Source organism: Eutrigla gurnardus (assembly GCF_963514095.1).
Source record: "Eutrigla gurnardus genome assembly, chromosome: 4".
Classification (NCBI taxonomy): domain Eukaryota; kingdom Metazoa; phylum Chordata; class Actinopteri; order Perciformes; family Triglidae; genus Eutrigla; species Eutrigla gurnardus.
In genome coordinates this window covers 31,721,810-31,741,352 of record NC_139918.1, presented here as the reverse complement: position 1 = coordinate 31,741,352, position 19,543 = coordinate 31,721,810, and the positions used below count along the sequence as shown (strand labels likewise).

At 43.2% G+C, this 19,543-nt stretch overlaps 3 protein-coding genes across 3 annotated transcripts in view; 2 read left to right on the top strand and 1 right to left on the bottom strand.

The window, feature by feature from the left end:
- The window catches only part of cactin, a 4,516-nt gene extending 147 nt beyond the window's left edge, over window positions 1–4,369 (bottom strand). Inside the window, exons 1-10 of the mRNA XM_084008886.1 lie at window positions 4,044–4,369; window positions 3,004–3,580; window positions 2,802–2,897; window positions 2,567–2,712; window positions 2,269–2,431; window positions 1,847–1,961; window positions 1,538–1,730; window positions 1,302–1,421; window positions 839–1,185; window positions 1–561 (exon numbers count right to left, since the gene is read on the bottom strand). The exon at window positions 1–561 is cut by the window's left edge and continues 147 nt beyond it. Of these exons, the coding sequence (XP_083865012.1) occupies window positions 71–561; window positions 839–1,185; window positions 1,302–1,421; window positions 1,538–1,730; window positions 1,847–1,961; window positions 2,269–2,431; window positions 2,567–2,712; window positions 2,802–2,897; window positions 3,004–3,580; window positions 4,044–4,342 (2,547 nt within the window). The 5' untranslated portion in view covers window positions 4,343–4,369 and the 3' untranslated portion in view covers window positions 1–70. The remainder of the gene's footprint in view (window positions 562–838; window positions 1,186–1,301; window positions 1,422–1,537; window positions 1,731–1,846; window positions 1,962–2,268; window positions 2,432–2,566; window positions 2,713–2,801; window positions 2,898–3,003; window positions 3,581–4,043) is intronic.
- Window positions 4,370–5,007: 638 nt separating this feature from the next.
- LOC311013025 (ubiquitin-conjugating enzyme E2 R1) lies at window positions 5,008–9,600 on the top strand. The gene is made up of 5 exons (XM_084008887.1): window positions 5,008–5,764; window positions 6,049–6,135; window positions 6,241–6,338; window positions 7,547–7,681; window positions 7,776–9,600. The coding sequence occupies exons 1-5, from the start codon at window positions 5,579–5,581 to the stop codon at window positions 7,984–7,986; spliced, it is 717 nt and encodes a 238-aa protein (XP_083865013.1). The 5' UTR covers window positions 5,008–5,578; the 3' UTR covers window positions 7,987–9,600.
- A 775-nt stretch (window positions 9,601–10,375) lies between these two features.
- On the top strand, window positions 10,376–17,192 carry sirt6 (sirtuin 6). Its single transcript, XM_084007732.1, has 8 exons — window positions 10,376–10,521; window positions 11,485–11,612; window positions 13,375–13,557; window positions 14,705–14,764; window positions 14,971–15,066; window positions 15,580–15,660; window positions 15,757–15,880; window positions 16,034–17,192. The coding sequence occupies exons 1-8, from the start codon at window positions 10,456–10,458 to the stop codon at window positions 16,349–16,351; spliced, it is 1,056 nt and encodes a 351-aa protein (XP_083863858.1). The 5' UTR covers window positions 10,376–10,455; the 3' UTR covers window positions 16,352–17,192.
- The last annotated feature ends 2,351 nt before the right edge of the window (window positions 17,193–19,543 follow it).

Below are 19,543 nucleotides of genomic sequence, written 5' to 3'. Positions count from 1 at the left end.
GCCTATAAAATATCGACTGTATGGTTAAAACCGAGCAACCGGGGTCTTGGTTCATCTTGGTATGTGGTTTTCATCTCCTGTAGCGGTACCTCTTGAAGTGGAACCACAGCTGGAAGATACCATTGGCGAACTGACAGCGGAAGCCATGTCGATGAGAGTATTCCCACTCCCTGTTTACAATCTTAAAGGCAATGTCCTCGTACGGAGGGCCTGCGTGGAACCGTAAGATCCCAAAGTCCTTGTTGTCGGGACTGGGCTCGAGGAAGTACTGCGGGGTGGAGCGCTTGTCAATCAGGTCTGGGTAGAAGATGTTGAACTTGTAACCCTGGACGATCTTGGGCGGAGGGTTGTCGAAGTCATAATGTGTCTGGTTGTATTTGTTCCACTCGAAGCCTGTGTGGACCCTGTTGAAGAAGCGAGGTTTCCTGGGGCGGTATTTGTCCGCCCATAGGTACATCTTCCCTGTGACGGGGAACTCCACACTGAACTGGGCCTCATCGTTGCCCATTCCCTCTTTGGCGCGACGTACGAAGAAGTCCTCGGCACTCTCGCTGGCATCACCTGACAGAGAAGACATCAGGTGAAGGAACAATCACACATTTACACACATTTTGTACAAGAGTTGAAAGGCTTGAAATGGACTGCTATCCTGCAGAAGACTGGTGTTCTGGTTCCCTACTGTACCAAGTGTGCATTTCCTTCAGTTTCTTTCTGCAAAAATAGTTCTCATCATTATCTCCTACTTGGCTACATGATTTATGTTCTGCAGGAACTAGTTTTCTTCTGATTTGGAATCTTTGAGTGCGTTTGCTCCTGGTGTGTGTTTCTGATCTCATACCAGTGACTTGTAGCTGACGGCGTGCTAAATCCAGCCTGTGCATGTCCTCCTCTGGCGTGATGGTGTGCGTGTCCAGCGGCAGCTCGGACGTCGTGAGCAGCGTGGGACTGTAGCGACCAGAGTCGTACTCAGCCTGGCTTTGCTGAATCAAATCCTCCTCAGTCAGCACCGCCTCCACCACCTCGCCCTCCTTTTCATCGCTCTTCTTGTCGCCCTTTTCTCCTTGGTTCTCGTCTTCGGTTCCTGCTGTGGACGTCGATGGGCCCGCCCCCTCTTCATCCTGGTCCGTTTCTCTGTTCTTATTTCTTGCGGAGGAGGATTGGCCTGGCTCCTCTGTTGTGGTCTCCCTTTTTTTGGAACACAGAAGTGAGAATTAACATGGTGTCACGTGAAAGTCGGACCTCGGTCACTGAAACCGGACCGTATGCATGGACATGCATTGTGTTGTTTCGAGTCAACTTACTCATCACCACTTCTCGGCTCCTCTTTGACGATGGGGAACAAAGGTTCACTTTCTACTCCTTGTTCCTGTTTCAGCTTGAACAGCTTCTGACGCAGCACATCTTGATGTCGCTCTCTCAACCTGGGACAAAAATGTTGTTTTACATGTACTTTTCCACCGTCTACAAGGCATTCCTCGAACTACTATTTCCAATGATTACAAGAACAACAACACTATTGGTTCCTGCCCATCCGTACCTTGCTCTGGCCATGTAGACTCTGACTTGCTGCAGCAGACTCTCCCAGTAACCGATATCAAGATTGGATCCTCCAGCCCGAATCTTCGTCTCAATGTTCAGGTGCAGCGCCTGCAGCTGGCTGTATGTCTTTCCTTTGAACACTATCTGGACGTCAATGCTTACAGCTGTGTTGATGCCCTCACGACGATCACCTGACAAATCAAACGGTTGCATTGAAGGGAAACGGAGAAAGAAAAGGTATGTTATTAACCTTAACTAATGATGAGCACGGGGGCAGATGGACCACAAGGCACGGAAAATGCCGTACCTGGTCCTTTCCCAGAGGCCTCCAGCTTTCTCAGTTTGCTTATCTCGTCCTCGGTGATTGTCGTCATGTCTCTCCAGAAGTCCACGTTCTTCCCCTGCTCCAACTCCATATACACCTACCGGCACAACAACACTCTGTTAACCGTGTATAGATGGAGTTCTTCAAAAGAATATACAACCAACATTTGTCAGCGTGACATCAACTATATATGTTTTCATTTTGGCATTTGGTGCCCTTCATTGACATCTGACTCAGGGACATTAAGATGAGTTTAAAGAAACGCAGACTGTAACGATTCTACAATTTACATGATGCTGTAATCTTAATCACATTACTACATCCCCCCCCATAAAAGTGATTGTGTGCGATTAGAGATCTTCTCATATAGTCTTTTACACTTAAATGGACAAATAACCACACACCTTAATGTCCTCCAGCAGGTCATCCATGTCGGTGACGGTTAGCCCGTTTAGAAATGTATACGGCTCGTGCATCTCCACAGCGAGATCGTCATCTTCTGCACTGATGTACTTGGCCAACAGGTCGATAGGCTTGGCACGACCATCACGGATTCTGATCTTAGACCTGGAAACACAATAATGTTCTTATTAAGCAACAGTTGGAGGAGCTTAACTGGAACTTTGCAAGCAAACAGAACACCAACAGATATTCTCTGCGACATCAAAAGGGGAAATAGAATAACTGCTGATGCACGCTCACCTCAGCTTGGCCTGATGGAGATGGAAGTTGTCTTCCTGTTCAGCCCAGGTCTTGAAATGCTCCGCCTCCTTCTCTCTCTGCAGCATCTCCAGCTCCGTCTCTCTCATGGCCTTTTCTCGCTCCCTCTCCAGACGCAGCTGTTTCACCTATATACACATTTATGTTCGTGTGATTAACGACCGTTACTCATAACTCTAATATACTGTCACAAAAAGAAACATCCCACTGCTCATACCTTCTGCAGCTCTCTGCGATTCTCCTCTTGAATACATTTGTTTCTGTCTTTAAGATCTTTTTCTCCCAGATGGCCGATACCTTTCTTATCCAACGCCTGGGAAAAAAATACACGGAAGATAAAAATCTTGGGTGAGTTACAATACTCGGAGCTTTGTTATGAGAGGAAAATCACAAGTTTACAAAACGGCTCTCCAACAAACCTTCTGCCATTTGAATGTGCCCAATAAGTTGTTGTCACCAAAGGGATTGTCTGCATTGGTGTATCCCATGTACTCTTCACTCCAGCCCATCTTTTCTCTCCTTTTCTTCTCCTTTGCTTCCTTCTTTGACAGTCGTCTGGCCCTCTTCTCCTCTGGTGTCTCCAGCGCTTTCATCATATCCCTCTGCTTTTTTTTATCTTCCTTTTCTCTGACTACACGGCCCCCACACTCAGACCCCGAGCTATCAGATGACTCTGGTGAACTAGAGCGCTGCCTCTCTCTGTCTCTCTTACTGCTGTCTTCACTCCTTTTCCTGTGCTCTGTGCTTTTGTCTCCCTGTCCTTTTCTTTCTCTGTCTTTGCTCTCCCACCTCTCTCTGTCTCGTTCCCTCCTCTGTCTGTCTCTGACTGGACTCCCTCTGTCAGGACTCCTCCGTCTTCCCCTCTCTCTGTCGCTGCTGCCATCATGGGAGTCGGAGCTTGACTGGGACCTTTCCTTCTTCCTCTCTCCAGATGTTCCTCTCCGGTTCGCAATTTCCTTTCTCCCCCTCCTGACTTTGGGGTCACCTGAATCAGCACTGAGACAGAAGAAGTGATTTAGTACGTGTTTACTCATGTTTGAGCAAACATGCATTATAGACTGAAGGAGTCATGTTCTTTACTCTTAAGCCAGAATGACCATATTAAAGAGCTGCCTTGGGAGTTGGTAAGTTAACCCTAAACCGAGGATGTCCTCTGGAAAAAGGCATTCGTTGTTGCCGACAGATCTGTAAAACGTAGTTTCTCCATGAAGAATAACACAAAAGCACCGCTTTAAACCTGCGTTTAACCGAAATGTGTTTACATACATACATGTTTTATTGGAAGCTTGCCTACAATCGAAGTTACACAAACAAAAATACAATATTAGCAGCAATTAGAAGAGTCACATCTGTTAAAACACTGTTAACCGCCATTCCTATTATTGCGGGACGAACCGTACAACGTACCACACGTTAAACACTCGTACCGACGTCACTACCACACAGGAGATACATTTACCTTGATGACCGACCCCTCGACTTGCTCCCGGGACGGTTTGGACCTCGTTTCCTGTCGCTCTCCGAGTCGCTCCTGGAGCCCGGACGGTCCCTGTGTTGAGGCCGCCGACGCTCAGGAGAGCCATCGCTGGAGGTCCGGCTTCCTGACCGTTCCCGTCCACGGGCGGCTCTTTTCATATCCAAAGACCGGCCATGGCATCTCCTTTCCTCCGGAGATCGAGACCTGCTCGCTCTGGATCGGTTTCGTCGTTCCCGACTCCGACTTCTGGAGCGGGATCGACGTCGTGGTTTCGAATCCATCGCGAACTCTCTGCCGTTGCGGGTCCGAAGTGAACGTTGTCGCGTAAATAAGAGGTAACAAAGAAGGTGGTTTTGTGTTCTTACACGGTGTAGAGCACACCTGTGTGGTTGTAAAACCTGTAATTAACTAAATGGACAGTCAATTGATATCCGTATCAAAAACAATGGGGTTAATTGTCTGGTTTTAAAATTAATTATACAGACAGGCAGCAAGAAGACAGCTCAAAGGGTCCTTCTAGAAAAATGCGCATATCCAAGACGTCACGAGTTAAGATCGCGAAAACAAAGTGGAAAAACATATAATTTGTTGATTGCCGTTTGTTTGGGACGCGGGGTGTCTTAGATTAATGTAACATAATATATATGTTTAATTTCCTCCAAATAACGTGAGAGTTAATGTGGGTCGCAGCTGTTTCCTGAAACACAAACAACATTCGTGTGTTTGTGACGTCAGGCAAATGTAGTCTCAAATCACTCTTAAATGAAGACTGGAAAGATGTTGCCACATCTGAACCCGTTTCGCTCGGTTCAGATTGTATTTATGTAAGCTCGTATTTTATTTGTTTATGTCATTGTATGGCGTCTTTCTTGCTTTTATAGTTAAAAGGCGTGTTTACAGACGAAGCGTGGACTACAAATCCCAGACAACACAAGGCCATTGCCTGTGTTGAGGGGGAGAGGAGCTCTCTTTCAGCAACATTCTTCTTTATCCAGCCGTCTGCTTGGCCGATATCAGCCACACGTCCGACTGGTCGGTGGAGCTTCTGTTTGCTGTCATTTGAAACTAGTCGTCGCGTTGCTTTTGCTCTTCTGAGCCTCGTATGAAGTCACGAAGTGTTCGCGCCCCGGAAAACTCGTCTTCGGCTGCTCCGTAAGGGAGAGCTACGTTAGCCAGCAGCTACCAGTAGATTTACGGCTTATACCCGTGGTCCCTGCCAGCTAGATCAACTAAAGCCGGAGGCGCTGCTCAGCCACAATGGTCCGGTTGGTTCACACATGTCAAAGTGTTGGCGCCATCGGTGAATATTTAATGTAATTCGGGGTTACGTCGAGGCCACCTTTTGTTCGACTTGAACGCAGCCGGGCTGGTTTGGCCTGTTTCATTGTCTCCGAACGCAGCGTTTCTCCCCACAGTGTCGGTAGGTTGTTTGGCTAGTTAGGCTAACTCCGCCGCGTCCGTGTAAACAAACCGCCGTCAGCTGATTGCAGGTCGTCGTGAAGCTACCTAACTTCGGCATGGCGCAACACGACCACTCTCACGTTGCCAGTTCACAGAAAGCTCTCATGCTGGAGATGAAGAGTCTTCAGGAGGAGCCCGTCGAGGGATTCAAAATTACACTGGTGGACGAAGCCGACATGTACAACTGGGAAGTGGCCATTTTCGGACCCCCAAACACTCACTATGAAGGGGGTTACTTTAAGGTGAGCATAACCGTTTTATTATCACCAAGGTGGGATGTTGTCTTTGGCAAATCTGGCAGATGCACATAATAACGTCACTTACAGTATAAAGTCTATAAATAATACAATACAATGCACAACAGTCTTCTTCTTAAAAAGCTAATCTACACGAGAAACATTAGATTAGAAATACATAATTATAAACATAATTCACTGCACCAAGGCATGACACCACATTAAAATGAACGAGATTCAAGACTGTCAGTAAAACATATCCATATGTTATGACCCGTTGTGTGACCCAGGCTCGGATCAAGTTCCCCATAGACTACCCGTACTCCCCACCTGCCTTCCGGTTCCTCACCAAGATGTGGCACCCCAACATCTATGAGGTAACGTATCGCACACTCATTCTGTTTTTAAATATGAAATGCATTTCTGTGCCCTGATGATGCATTTCACAATGAAATGAGTGGATTTCCTCTGTTTTTTTACAGAACGGAGATGTGTGTATCTCTATATTGCACCCTCCAGTCGACGACCCGCAGAGTGGAGAGCTGCCTTCAGAGAGGTGGAATCCCACCCAGAACGTCCGGTTAGCACTCTCCCTCATTGTGTCGGTCCTTTCTGGGTGCCTCCCTTCTTTGTCTCGTCTCCACCACTCCGATGATTGACGTGACTCATACCCTTTTCCCGTGACGTTTGGCTTCAGTGGAGAGTTTCTTCACACAGTTAATTAATAGCTGGGCTCTGGCCAACACATGTGTAACGTGTTATTAATATTATTTGGGCCAGTGCTATCGTTGGGTGTCTCCCTTTTGTATGTTTGTTTGTTGTGCAATTAGTGTGGACGTTTACAATGCGACGGTAATAGTTTCCTTTAAACAAAAGTGCTCTATGGTGGATTAGTGTCAGAGCCCCATTTCCTCCAAATAATTTATCAACGGCCACTACATCAATTATTTCTCCATTGCTGCAAAAAAGAAAAAGCTGCACTTAACTGAACCCCTACCTCTTAATCAGTCAAAAACACAATTATATTCATCTTTATGAATAATGTATTAAAAATATAATTCGGTACCCTTTATGTAGAGCAACTCATAGTGTGTGGAACAATAGGATACTAGTTTATATTTTTACATGGCCAAAATGATCAAGGCTTTAATTAATTTGCATAAAAATATGTGGTTATTAAATTAAGAATTTATAGTACCTCTGAGAATGAATCACAAAAGTGACGATAGCTTTCTACAAGGGAACATTAACTAATCATCTACTACCTCAGTAATAAATGTATCATTAAGTTAATAGCTTCCAGGAAGATTCAATAAAAACAAAAGAAAATTGTAGTAATATAATAATAACTTTTTTTTTCTCAGTAGATGTAGACGTCCATGAAGAATGTGTTCCTTCAGTATTCACAATGGATCTGAAATGATTAGACAATTGATTAGTAAATGGTTAAATCACCCCTAATTGTTTATTGATGTAACTATAAGTTCTCCTGTGGGCACCCATACATGGAGGCTGCTGTATAACAATATAGATAAACACATTTGTAATAGGAGAAGTTAGAATTGTGGGTGAATACTTTAGTTTAATAAACACTTAAACTATCCCTAGAGGTGTACATTTAAACACAGAACATCTTTCTTTCCTCATTGCTAAATAGAGGGATTTCACCTTAAGTGCTGCCTATTAGTGAATGGATAGCTACAATTTTGTTTTTTTATTTAAAATAAAATATTTTATTTATTAGATTTAACAATTTACTTGCCACTCACCTTCTGTGTTTGCTTCCAGGACCATTTTGCTGAGTGTGATCTCGCTGCTGAATGAACCCAACACCTTCTCTCCTGCCAACGTAGACGCCTCAGTCATGTACCGCAAATGGAGGGACAGCAAGGGCAAAGACCGGGAGTATGTAGAGATCATCAGGTAAACAGCCGTACTTTATTAAAGTTTCCCCACAAGAGTAGACCGTGTTTGAAGAACAATCATCACATGTATATTCTTTTAATATCTCCCTTAGGAAACAGGTATTGGCCACCAAGGCGGAAGCTGAGCGTGACGGCGTGAAGGTGCCCACCACGCTGGCCGAGTACTGCGTCCGCACACGCGCCCCGGCCCCCGACGAAGGCTCCGACCTCTTCTATGACTATTACTATGATGACGACGACGTGGAGGGCGAGGACGGCGACTGCTGCTACGATGAAGATGACTCGGGCAACGAGGAGTCGTGACATGCTTCTATACCGCATCCTCGGGGTAGCTGACATGCACTACCTGTTTTTTTTTTTGTTTTTTTTCTGGCTTGCCAGAAGTTCTTGGTCTACACCCAAGAAAGAAGCTTCCCACTCCTAAACCAATGAAAAGAGCTGTTGTTGTTTTTTCCTGAGCCTCTGAATATTTTCAGAGGCAAAAATCAATGCTCCGTTGTGGAAGGTTCAACCCAGAAAAAATTTGCACCAGCACAAAAGTCACCAGTTCCTTCAGTTTTGCAGACATGATCATTTTCAAACCTTACTTTGAGAGAATACTGCTTAATCCTATTGAGTTGTCTAGTCAATAGTCCCCTGTACATATATAGTATTGTGGGGTTAATACCACTTTTAACAACAGCAACATTTGCACTGGTGCAAACACTTCCAAACTTTGTTCCGCCTCGCTCTCATATCTTTTATTTTCCTATTTGTAACTGGACGTTGCTCACCAGTAGTTGGTCTCAGCGACTGACAGAAGATTGAGGGCTTCAAGCAGCCTGTTTTTAACTGAACAATCTACAGCAAACCCATCGAACCGGACATTTCCAAGTTTCACAAGCTGTCTGGCTTCAATGTGACGGGATGTCACAGGACGATGTTTTCAAAGTTCTTGTGCATGACAGAACATCATCCGAAGCTTTTTGTCCCTTTTGCTGATGGACTGTTTACCTACATCATGATCTGTGTTCAGCTCGATGAGAAGAAAGACTTGTGTTGACCGAGAGACCAGAGAACTTTGTATCTGGAGGACCGGCTGGCAGGCTGAGTGAGTGGCTCAAAATCCTCACGTGAACGGTTTTGGTAACTACAAACTGATCTTTTGCTGTGTTTCTTCTGGTTACTGTTGGATGTGTTTCTGTGTCTTTTTGAGTGTGGGGCTTATGTTATTTGAAGTAGCTCAGATTTTAAAAGTCATGTGGGGAAGTTAGTTGGGGGGCAGAACTGATTACTGATCAGAATTGTTCTCCTCAGGTTTGCTCTTTGAGAGACCTGGGAGAGCGTGGTAAAGAAAGCCCAAAACATTTTTTCTTGTCTCTTTTTGCTCTTGTAGGCTTTGTTATTTTAGTGTCTCTTTCTTTGGTTAGACATTATGCCTGCAATCCTTTGCTTGCAATGATTTACGTGATGCGATTATTAGGTTTGATTGGAAAAAGAAACCCAACCTCCTGTCGGAAAAGTGTCTGTCAAAAGGTGTTGTTGCAGTATGGGTCAGGATTATCAATCAGGATTACCCCCCCCCCCCCCCCCCCCCCCCCCCATCATTTCTATTATTTGTGTCATTGGAGAGTAGAGAGGTTTTGCTATAATTTTTAGAGTGCATGGGTCTTTGTGTGTATTTTTTGCATCAGCAATATTGATTGTTTAATTTACTCAAATTAGGATTTCATACTGAATTTCTCAGGATAATGAATTACATATGACAACACGTTTAAGTGAACGGAGTTTAGAGTTGGTTTACAGCTTCAACAGGAACCACAACTGATATGCACATGTAGCTGTGTGGACGGTCGCGGTATTGTTTTGTTCACCTGTGTTTATTTTTTATTTTCATCTATTTAAAACTAGAAAATAAAGATTTATTGGGAAAAATTGCACAGTCTTTGTTGCATAATTTTAACTATTCAGTGTGTTTGAAATGGAAATGTAAAAATATACTCACCTAAATGCATAAGAACAGTGTCTATTATGTCTTTAAGGTTTTCTTTCCCCGCACAAACTATGTAGAGCATTACAATATCCATGTGTATATTTATCTCTTTGAAAATGTTGAAAGATGAATGCACACATTTCAGCTTTCTTGTGTTTAATATCTATATTTAATCTATACACGGTTATGAGTCTGTTTGTCTGTCTTTGGTCATTTAATAATGGAGGAATTAATTAACAACCCAGTGGAAAAGACACTTTCATGCTCTTGAAGACGCTGTGCTGCCTTCAGGTCACGTGGGAATATCGGTTCATCTTCTGAGTAAAAACTTTTTGACGCCCTGCAAATGTCATGACGTCACGTTTTTGGTTGATTTGTATGACAGAAATGTCCACCATTAGTTCGGAAGCGTCGTAAACTTAAATAGAAACAGACTAGCTCAAAGAACAAAAGCTAAACATTGCTGCGTGAGGAAGGAAATACCTGGGCAAGGAAATACCACATGAATACATCCTACAGTCTGCAGGGGACAGTTATCTTTCATTTGACAGTCTACAGCTGTTTTTAGAAACTAGACGGAGTCCTCGATAATAGAGTTCCGGGTGGACGAGGAGATATTGGGCATTTTCCCCAATGTTTGTGAATGCAGAATGAATCGTCGCAGACGGATGACGTCAGCCTGATGACACGGTTAAAGAACGACCCAGAGCAGCAGGCGGTACAGCTTCCAGACAACAACCTGCTTCACTGATAAAGACAGAGACAACAGCCTTCCTCACTGTTATAAAGAGACGGCCGCCATGTCTGTGAACTACGCCGCCGGACTCTCGCCGTACGCGGACAAAGGTGTTTGTGGACTTCCCGAGGTAAACGACAGCTACTGTTAGCTAACATTAGCTTCTCGCCCACTGCTAGCAGGTTAGCAGAGGAGCCTGGTTCACGTTACGTCTTTAGGATGGGCAATTGGGAAAAACATGTTAAAATACGCTTAATATAAAAACAACAAAAGTCAAGTAAACGAGTAATTCGTGAAGTGAAGGAACCACCAGCTAGCATTGAAGTGGCTCAGCAGTGACGTCACTAGTCTGTTAAAAAGGGCTCCATTCAGTAGTTTTACTGCATCACCGCTGGCTGAAGGAGGGTCGAAGCTGATCCATCAGCTTAACAGCTTTAGTGTGTGTGTGTGTGTGTGTGTGTGTGTGTGTCTGTGTGTGTGTGTGTGTGTGTGTCTGTCTGTGTGTGTGTGTCTGTCTGTGTGTCTCTGTGTGTGTGTGTGTGTGTGTGTGTGTCTCTGTGTGTGTGTGTGTGTGTGTGTGTGTGTGTGTCCGTCCCGTCTGCAAAGAATCTACTTGCCCATATGTTTTACATGCCAGACTTGCATTGACAATTACATTACAGGATAGTAAGGGTGACCTCAGCAGTTAAATAGAGAGAGATAATGCATTCAATATTTCACTCCATAGCAAAACATTTTGCACACAGTAGAAGACACTACTTTCACTGCAACATTAGACAAGGTTTTCATTTGAGTGTTGATTATTGTGAACATTTTATGTTTTCGTTTTTGTGTGATAATGCTTTTTTGGCAAGCCTCATATCTGTCATGAATGTTTTGGTCTTTTCTGGCTTCATTTGTGTGAAATGAATTGAGAATATCTTTCCCTGCATGGCCGTCATATCCACGTTGGACCATATCACTCACCTGGTCTAGATAAAATATCCCTCTTTGTTCCCTCGGTGTTACGGAACTGTTCTAGAAAACTGTGATATTCCAATGTGCCAGAACTGATCAGCTGTTTTTAACCTGATGTCTGCTCCTTCTGTGGCAGGCGTTTGACAGTCCTGAGGAGCTGAAGGCTAAAGTGGAGACCCTTGCCCAGTTGATAAAAGAGTCTCAGTACTTGGTTGTCCACTCTGGAGCAGGAATCAGCACCTCAGCAGGCATCCCCGACTTCAGGTGAGCCACAACTACATTTCTTCTCTTTTCACAAACACACTGACTTTCTCTCTCAGCCGTCTCTCATGCTCATGAATATGAGCAAGGCAACCCATACCTCACGCATTCTCTCTCAAGTTAAGTGCAATTTTCGCTTTAAAAAAAGGCCCCTAATTAACTTCTTACATGACTGGTGGGGGACATTTGTATTATCTGTTTCAATGCTCATGTGCATTTATCCTCCATATTTTTACTGTAAAAGCTAGACGATGCAAAACCTGTGCAAAGTATGTTCACCGCTACACAAACTATAATCAGGATTCACAACATTCCTTTTAGGATGTTTTGATTGATTTCAAATGAACTTAGTATAGGCTTGTATCCTGACGATGCAGTTTATATAGAGAGAAGAAAATGACTCTTGGCCACCTTGGAATTATGGATAATGTTACTAACATAATGGAGATTCCTTTATTTCCTTTGAGCTCCTGTCTACATCTCATCAGCACAATACTGCTTTTCCTATTACTTCTTTGTACCATGAACCACATCCCCATTATGATGAATTCATTTTTATATAACTTTGTGTGTTGAGTTGGCAAATGGATTCTATAACATTGTAATGCTGGGGGATAACAACGGCCAGCTTCATGCTGCTGCATCTAATACAAATACTGTCGAATACAGTGAATCAATTTCTTTCAGACATAATGTGGACCTCTTAACGGCCTCCTGCTTTCTCTTGTAGTACCACTCTGTGAGCAGATGGGGGCAGTACTTGCTTAGTGTTTGTCAGATCCAACTCTGTAAAAACAATATCAAAGGCCAATCTAAATCCTGGCTCAATCTGCATTCTTCCATTATATCAAAAGAAATTCCTTTAAAACTGGGCAAACACGTCTTTTGCAGTAATTGCTGAGCTGTGGCACATACAATAGAGAACATTCTACTTATTAATTGAGTTCAGAACAGAGTGAACTTATTAATTTAGTTCACTCTGATGTGACTGTCAGATATTTCAGAGTGAGAATTCATATATGCATACCTGGGGATGTTTGCTGGAGAACCTGACCTATTCATAATTGATTAGTCTGCCTGTCAGTCAGATAAATACGACCTTGTACAGCAAAATCATTAAAGCCAAGGTTTCTACGTCCTCATCAGGTCCACACACACACACACACACACACACACACACACACACACACACACACACACACACACATACATTCTCCAGCTGATTGATATTATTGAGAACACCGAAACGTGTGAATATACCTGCAACATCTGTCATGGTGATAAGCGTGTAGTAAATAATGCAAAGGCCTCTCCATTAATGCTGCTGTCTGTAAACTGGTCTTTGCTGAGCGGCCAGTGAATCATGTTGGTGTTGAGAGATTAATCCGTGTTTGAAGATTCATAGGATGCGTTCCCTCATCTGATGCATAAAGATAAGTCTTGTATCCGCGAAGTAACATGGATGCTGTCATGCTGCGTTCATCCCTCATTTAGACTCCCAAAACTGACTGGTTGATCAAAGAAGCATGGATCAGATGGGATCCGAACAGATTTCATACATTTTATTTTCCTATTTTCTTTGTAGTAGGAGAATCTTTGTACGTTGTTTTTTATTGGTCTTTCACAGCTCGGACGTGCACCGTTTCACAGTATGTTACCAATTGTAGATATGTAACACCTCCAGTCCACAAACTGCATTATAACCTGTCCAGTCCTGAGTCCAACTACTATCTGTCAACACTTCCATCACCACATTCTCTTTCAGGGGTCCAAAAGGTGTGTGGACGTTAGAGGAAAAGGGTGAGTCGCCTCACTTTGACACTACATTTGAAGATGCCCGGCCCAGCTTCACTCACTTGGCCCTCCTCGGCCTGCAGAGGGCCGGCTACCTCAAGTACCTCGTCAGTCAGAATGTCGATGGCTTACATGTTCGGTCAGGCTTCCCCAGGTAAGTCCGCCCTCCTCCTGTCCTGCAGCGTGATGTACACACACACACACACACACACCTGGCATTTTGAACACAGCAGTTAGCTAACGAGTATAACGAGGTTTTTTTCCTCTAAAAAATGGCTGCTGCTGGAAACAAGGATGAGCAGGGAGAATCAACCAAACCACGTAATTTGTGGGCCATAAAACCCAAACAGTGGCCTGGAAGATACTAAAGCACAGCTCACTAGAGACCACATTCTAATAAAAATATGAATTCATGCAGCTTTAAAGATGTATGATCCGATCAAAAACATACGCATGCATATATATATATAAAAATCTAATATGATCTAAAGTGTGTGTGTGTGATTTTAGATCATATAAGATGACATCGCTGTGCAGAATGATTTGAGCTTGAAGTAGAGCAAGTGGAGAGGCGAGGGAATGAATAAGTGAGAAGTGGACGTGAGCTATTTATTTAGAGGAAAAGTTAACTTGTTCAGCAAATCCAGTGAATTCCTTATTGTGGATGAAACAAGCACATTATAGTTTGTTGCATCTTCTCATCATTCTTTTCTAGTAAACACAAGTATGTACGTTATTAGAAGTTGTGTGAGTTAACTATCGTCTCATGTTGGTTTGTGATTTTAAATATGAATATTTGTGATAACAGCACAGCAGCACCAGGAAAGAGAAGCTCTTAAAACACAGCTCAATTCAAACAATGCTCAGTGTAATGGGAAATGTTTGGCGAGTCTCTGGACTATCCAAACATATTGGACTAACCCAAGGCCAAGAAACCAATTTTACATGCAGCACATAAACCCAGCCTTTTACGCGTATCGAAGGATTCTGTTTCCCCGTAAGCCATTTCATCCTCTAAACTCTGGTTTTAAGACGAGGATAGACCTCCAAATGCTCGCTCTCTGAGGAAATCATCGAGGCAGCAGACGAACTGGTGAAGTCAACCGGTTGCCACTAATCAGCTGAGATGCCCGGTGCAAGCAGAAATGAATACGAGGCCTCAGAATATTAATGTAGCAGGGACTGTCAAAAAAAGTTGCGTTGAAGAGTTCTGACATTAACTTCAGAGACAATTCTCTCAGTGAATATCATCTTTATAATCTTTCTGTCTTTGTGGAATATTCTCCCTCTTCTTTGATCAGGGACCTTTTATCAGAGCTTCATGGAAACATGTTTGTGGAGGAGTGTGAGAAGTGTGGCAGGTATGTACACACACACACACACACACACACACACACACAGTCAGAAGAGAGCCAGAAGTTGTCTAATAGAGTGGCTATAGAGAGTCTATGTCATGATTGTTTTGTGTTTGAATACTCGTGTATTAATCGACCTTGGTGTGGTGCTTCTAAGAAGCGTTTTCTTTCTCAACTGTAACTTAACTATCCAGTCTGTCTTGGTTTTCCAGGCAGTATGTCAGAGAAAAGGTGATCGGTGTGATGGGACTGAAAGCGACGGGGCGTTATTGTGATGTGGTGCGATCCAGGGGACTCAGAGCCTGCAGGTAACTCTTACTTTCACTGCATTTTCAAATGACCATTAATGTTCTACGTGCTATAGGCATGATTCTAGTAGGTTTAACTGCCGATTGGTTTTTAGAGTTTTAAGCACATTTTGATGATTATTGGGATAATATAACTGTACATTTTGTTGGTAAACAAATATTTTCATTGCATCATGGGTAGAACACATCTTTTATTTTAACGAAGATCGTAAAGGACAAATAAAAAATAATGGGTGTATATAAAACAAATCAAATTTTGTGCCTCTGCCCTTTCTGATAATTCCCTGAGGCCTTTTATTTATTTTTTAAATTAGGCTCTTTTTTTCACTTCTCCACCATGATAGGGAGCTACACAGCATTTTTGATTCACATATGTGACGATATTCACAATCATCCTGATAATGGAAATTAGTGGCAATCGACTTATTGTGAGTGTTTTTTTTTTTTTATCCCGATTGTCCCATGATCAATTCATTATTATGACTGTGTATTTTTTTTTTTAATATAAAACAGAGGAAAGCTGATAAGCACTATACTGGACTGGGAGGATGCTCTTCCTGACAGAGACCTGAATAAAGCAGAAGATGCCAGCAGGTGAACCACACAAAACCGCCCCTAAATAACAGGAAAGTAAGAAGAATGTGTGTGACTAGTATGATTATAGCATATTTCTGTACCGTCTGCACCCAGACGAGCAGACCTGGCACTGACGCTCGGCACCTCTCTGCAAATCAAACCCAGTGGAGACCTTCCTCTTCTCACCAAGCGCAAAGGCGGGAAACTGGCCATCGTCAACCTGCAGCCCACGAAACACGTTAGTCTCATTCATGCACCAACATATGTGTGGAAACGTCAAATGGCATTGGAAATACTCTGCACAAATCAGAGGCAAAATTTAGTTTTTGTTGTCCTGCTCATGTGCCCCGTCTTTTTCGCCATTTCTCAGTTGTATTTTTTTGTCTTGTAGGACAAGCACGTGCACCTGCGTATCCATAGTTACGTGGATGATGTCATGAAACAGCTAATGGAGCTGCTGGGATTGGACGTCCCTAAGTGGGAGGGTCCGACTGTCTGCGAGAGCTCAAAAGCTGCCTCGGAGTCCACCGCCGACGTCAAACCAGCACGTGCAGTTCCAGAAAAGAAAAAGGTGAAAAAGGAACTGATTAAGGAGGAGAGGAAACGAGACGTAACGGAAACAACAGACAATGGGAGTGTTGAGGAGGAGACGGTCTCAGTAAAGAGGGAGAGAGCGGACTCTCCACTCAAGATAAATGAAGAGAAATAGCCTCGGGTATTTCTAACTTCTCAACACAAACCCATAAAGAAAATACTTTACAATTCAAGGTGGACAAAGGTTCAGTCATTCTACACGCTCGGGAGTAAAGACACTTTTATTTTTGTGCTTTTGTTAAACCCATTTTTCTTACAGCAACGATGAACAGTGACGTGAAATTGACTCCTCAGTTGACCTCGTCAACAAAATTAGCCAGGTGATTGTGTCCCGGGTAAAGGGATGACACCATTACATGAACATCGGTGGATTGGGACTGTTTTCTTTGAAATGCCTGTACAATACATGCCTCCTGTTGTATGGACACAATACGGGGGACCCTTGTGCAACTGGGAGCTTTATTTCACTTGGAGGACTCGTCTTTAACAGACAAGGCAATGAGATGAGGTCTGGAGCACAGAGTTATAAATACAGGTTTTCATGAAGTGAGTAAAGTCGTTGCAGCTTTATTCATATCCATATGCTCCAGATCTCATCCCTACAGATCGAGCTGCCTTTAAAGACACCTCGGTTTCCATCCTTCACAAGAAGAGATATCAAGTGAGCATCTCCAAATCTTACTTGTAGCTTCATATAGCTGGGGAATATTTTAACTCAATGCTGTGCTTCTAGCATTATATGAACATTGTTATGTGTATAATTCCACCTTGTAGATAAGTGGAGAACTTGCTGCTGCTTGGCTGTAAATGGACCATAATAACCCTGTAAGTTTCTAGGAAAATGTTTTTATCTCAGGAAAAAAATATTTGTACATTGTAAAAAGTCAGTTGTTTTTTTTATATATATATCTACAAATACACAATAGTTTTTGCAATAAACACAACCGGTTCCTGGTGGAAGCTCCAATGTAACTGTGCTGTATGTTCGGTACTGTCAAACAGCAGTGACCTAGTTGCAAATGTGAACCAACGTTTCAAAGGAAGTGGAGACAGCATGCGTTTGTTCACTGGAGATAATGGAACGATTCTTTCCTCATTAACGTCTCTAAAGGTGCACACCTGCCGGACACGTTGGGAGTTATAAAATGTCATCAAAACGTAATCATCACACTCAGTCTCTCCTAGAAGCCAATGTCACTAGGGAGAGGACCAAAGAGAGAGAAAAACAATGAGGTGTTTACTGCACTGGTACTTTTGTTTCTTCACATTTCTAAGCAATGGAGATACTAGCACACATGAGTAACACACACTGCTCTGTGAATGGGTAATTACACTGTTAATGAGCTAACTGTTCTCCCTTTGCCCTTTGAATGGCCTCGGCCCATTTTATGCCTCTGCAACAGTCATGGCGGGGGAACTATAGAGAACCATTCAAGCTGGCTAGAAAGGTGACACTAACTCAAATGACTGTATGGCCACAGTCTACCCATCCTATAATCAATACTTCCAACAGGATAACACACCATCCCACAAAGCGTACATCATCCAGAGCTGCACAGACACATGTTGAGACGTGTTGGAAGAGGAGATTACACAGGAGATGTAAGTCTAACACTTTTTACGTGATCAGTAAAAGTTATAAAGCATACAGTCCCTCCCTAAAGAATTGCTGTGGAGATCGTTGGAGCTGTGTAGCAGTCAGAGACAGCCTAGTGTGGAGGCAGATCTGAAGCATTACATAAAACAATTTCTGAAGTGTTAATGTTCACAGGCTCCTTCATTACAAATCGGAAACTAAACTCTGTAAGAAGGCCCAAGATCAGAGGATCTAGATTAGAGCCCTGTTGTCTGCCACCTACCTGGAAGGTGCATACGTGTGTTACGTGGCAGAATGGTCAGTAACTGCATGGCCTGGGATTGTTACAAAGAAATTAGAAGCCTCTTCATGAAAGATTTATTATTCAGAATCAAACACCTCGGTTGCAATTCAAAGTGCTCCGCAGGGCTGCAGCTACCATTATGGAAGCCATGTCCTTGCTGCTTCTGAGAGTTTTGAATTTCAGTGTGCCACCCTACTTGGTTGCTTGCTTTTTTGGAAATCATGTATTGTCAAATTCCCTGCACACAGCTGCTCTATTGTGGGTGTAAGAATAGAGTTGTGTGCAGCAGTAGCATTCATGCTGCTTTCCAGACAGCTTTGATTGCCGAGATGTGAAGATGTATCGTGTCTTGTCTGAGAGTGATTGGCTCCGACCCATTTCTATGTATATACCATCCATGCACATCATTTTTTAACCATCTCCTCTTGGAAAATACACATCTTGAGGATGTAATTTGCATTAAACTAGCAATCCATACCGGCCATACGGGATTATGGGGATGACGACTGGAGTCAATAACTCCCTGTTATTGAAGATGAATTGCTGGGCGCTCATAAGATTGTGATGCTTGTACTTGTTGCTTCTTTTCTGTGAAATACAAAGGGCCACGATGTGCTGTTTCTGCAAATGGTTGAGTTATGAATAGGGTTCAAGTGAACAAACATTAAATCCCAGGCAACAATAACACAAGCAAGAGAAAATCACACTTGTTTTCCACTCAGCTTGAAGATCTTGACTCCCCGGTGGCTTCGGAGCCTCCGGCAGCCGCTGATAAACAACTGCTCCTGATTGAAGAAGTAATTACTGCCAAAATGGCTCACAATGGAGGGGACTGTGGTGGAGAATTGTGTGATATTTGCATGTCAGCTGAAGATGGTTATCCATGTCCTGATTTTAAAGGTTGCAAAAGGGCAAAAGTGTGGAGCCGTTTTTGTGCGGTTGAGTCATTTTTCACGGTTTTGCGGCTGCAGACGAGATTAACTTTTCAGAGACGTTGCTGAACTCTTTTGTCCTCTCGGATTTATTTAATGTCACATACGTGAAATCACAAACTATTCACAGCAGTTACAGCAAGGCAGACATTGAGACACGACGAGTTTCATGCTAGATCGGATTGCAGTGCTCTGATAGCGCGAGCAACAATTACACAAATATTATGAAACGGTAACAATCTTATGGTCCTCATGATATCCTGTGAAGGTGTTTGAGGTGCAAAGTACAAAAATCCATTTGCAGGTTGGACTATTCAAACACCACAATGTATTTTGCCTGATTTTGAAGAAGAAAGAAATAAGAAAGCAGTCTAACCGAGAGCTGGCTCGTTTTCAAGAAGGTAATTGTCACCAATTATTATGTCATGTTTCATAAAAGGTGAACGATAAAGCTCAAACATAGTTCAGATTTGTCTGCAATAGGTGAGGATGCTC

Coding starts and splice junctions, on each gene's coding strand:
- LOC311013025 (XM_084008887.1), top strand. CDS start 5,579: ATGGCGCAACACGACCACTCTCACGTTGCCAGTTCACAGAAAGCTCTC. Junction 6,136..6,240: donor GGCACCCCAACATCTATGAG/GTAACGTATCGC, acceptor GTTTTTTTACAG/AACGGAGATGTGTGTATCTC. Junction 6,339..7,546: donor AATCCCACCCAGAACGTCCG/GTTAGCACTCTC, acceptor GTTTGCTTCCAG/GACCATTTTGCTGAGTGTGA.
- sirt6 (XM_084007732.1), top strand. CDS start 10,456: ATGTCTGTGAACTACGCCGCCGGACTCTCGCCGTACGCGGACAAAGGT. Junction 15,661..15,756: donor AAAGCAGAAGATGCCAGCAG/GTGAACCACACA, acceptor GTCTGCACCCAG/ACGAGCAGACCTGGCACTGA. Junction 15,881..16,033: donor ACCTGCAGCCCACGAAACAC/GTTAGTCTCATT, acceptor TTTGTCTTGTAG/GACAAGCACGTGCACCTGCG.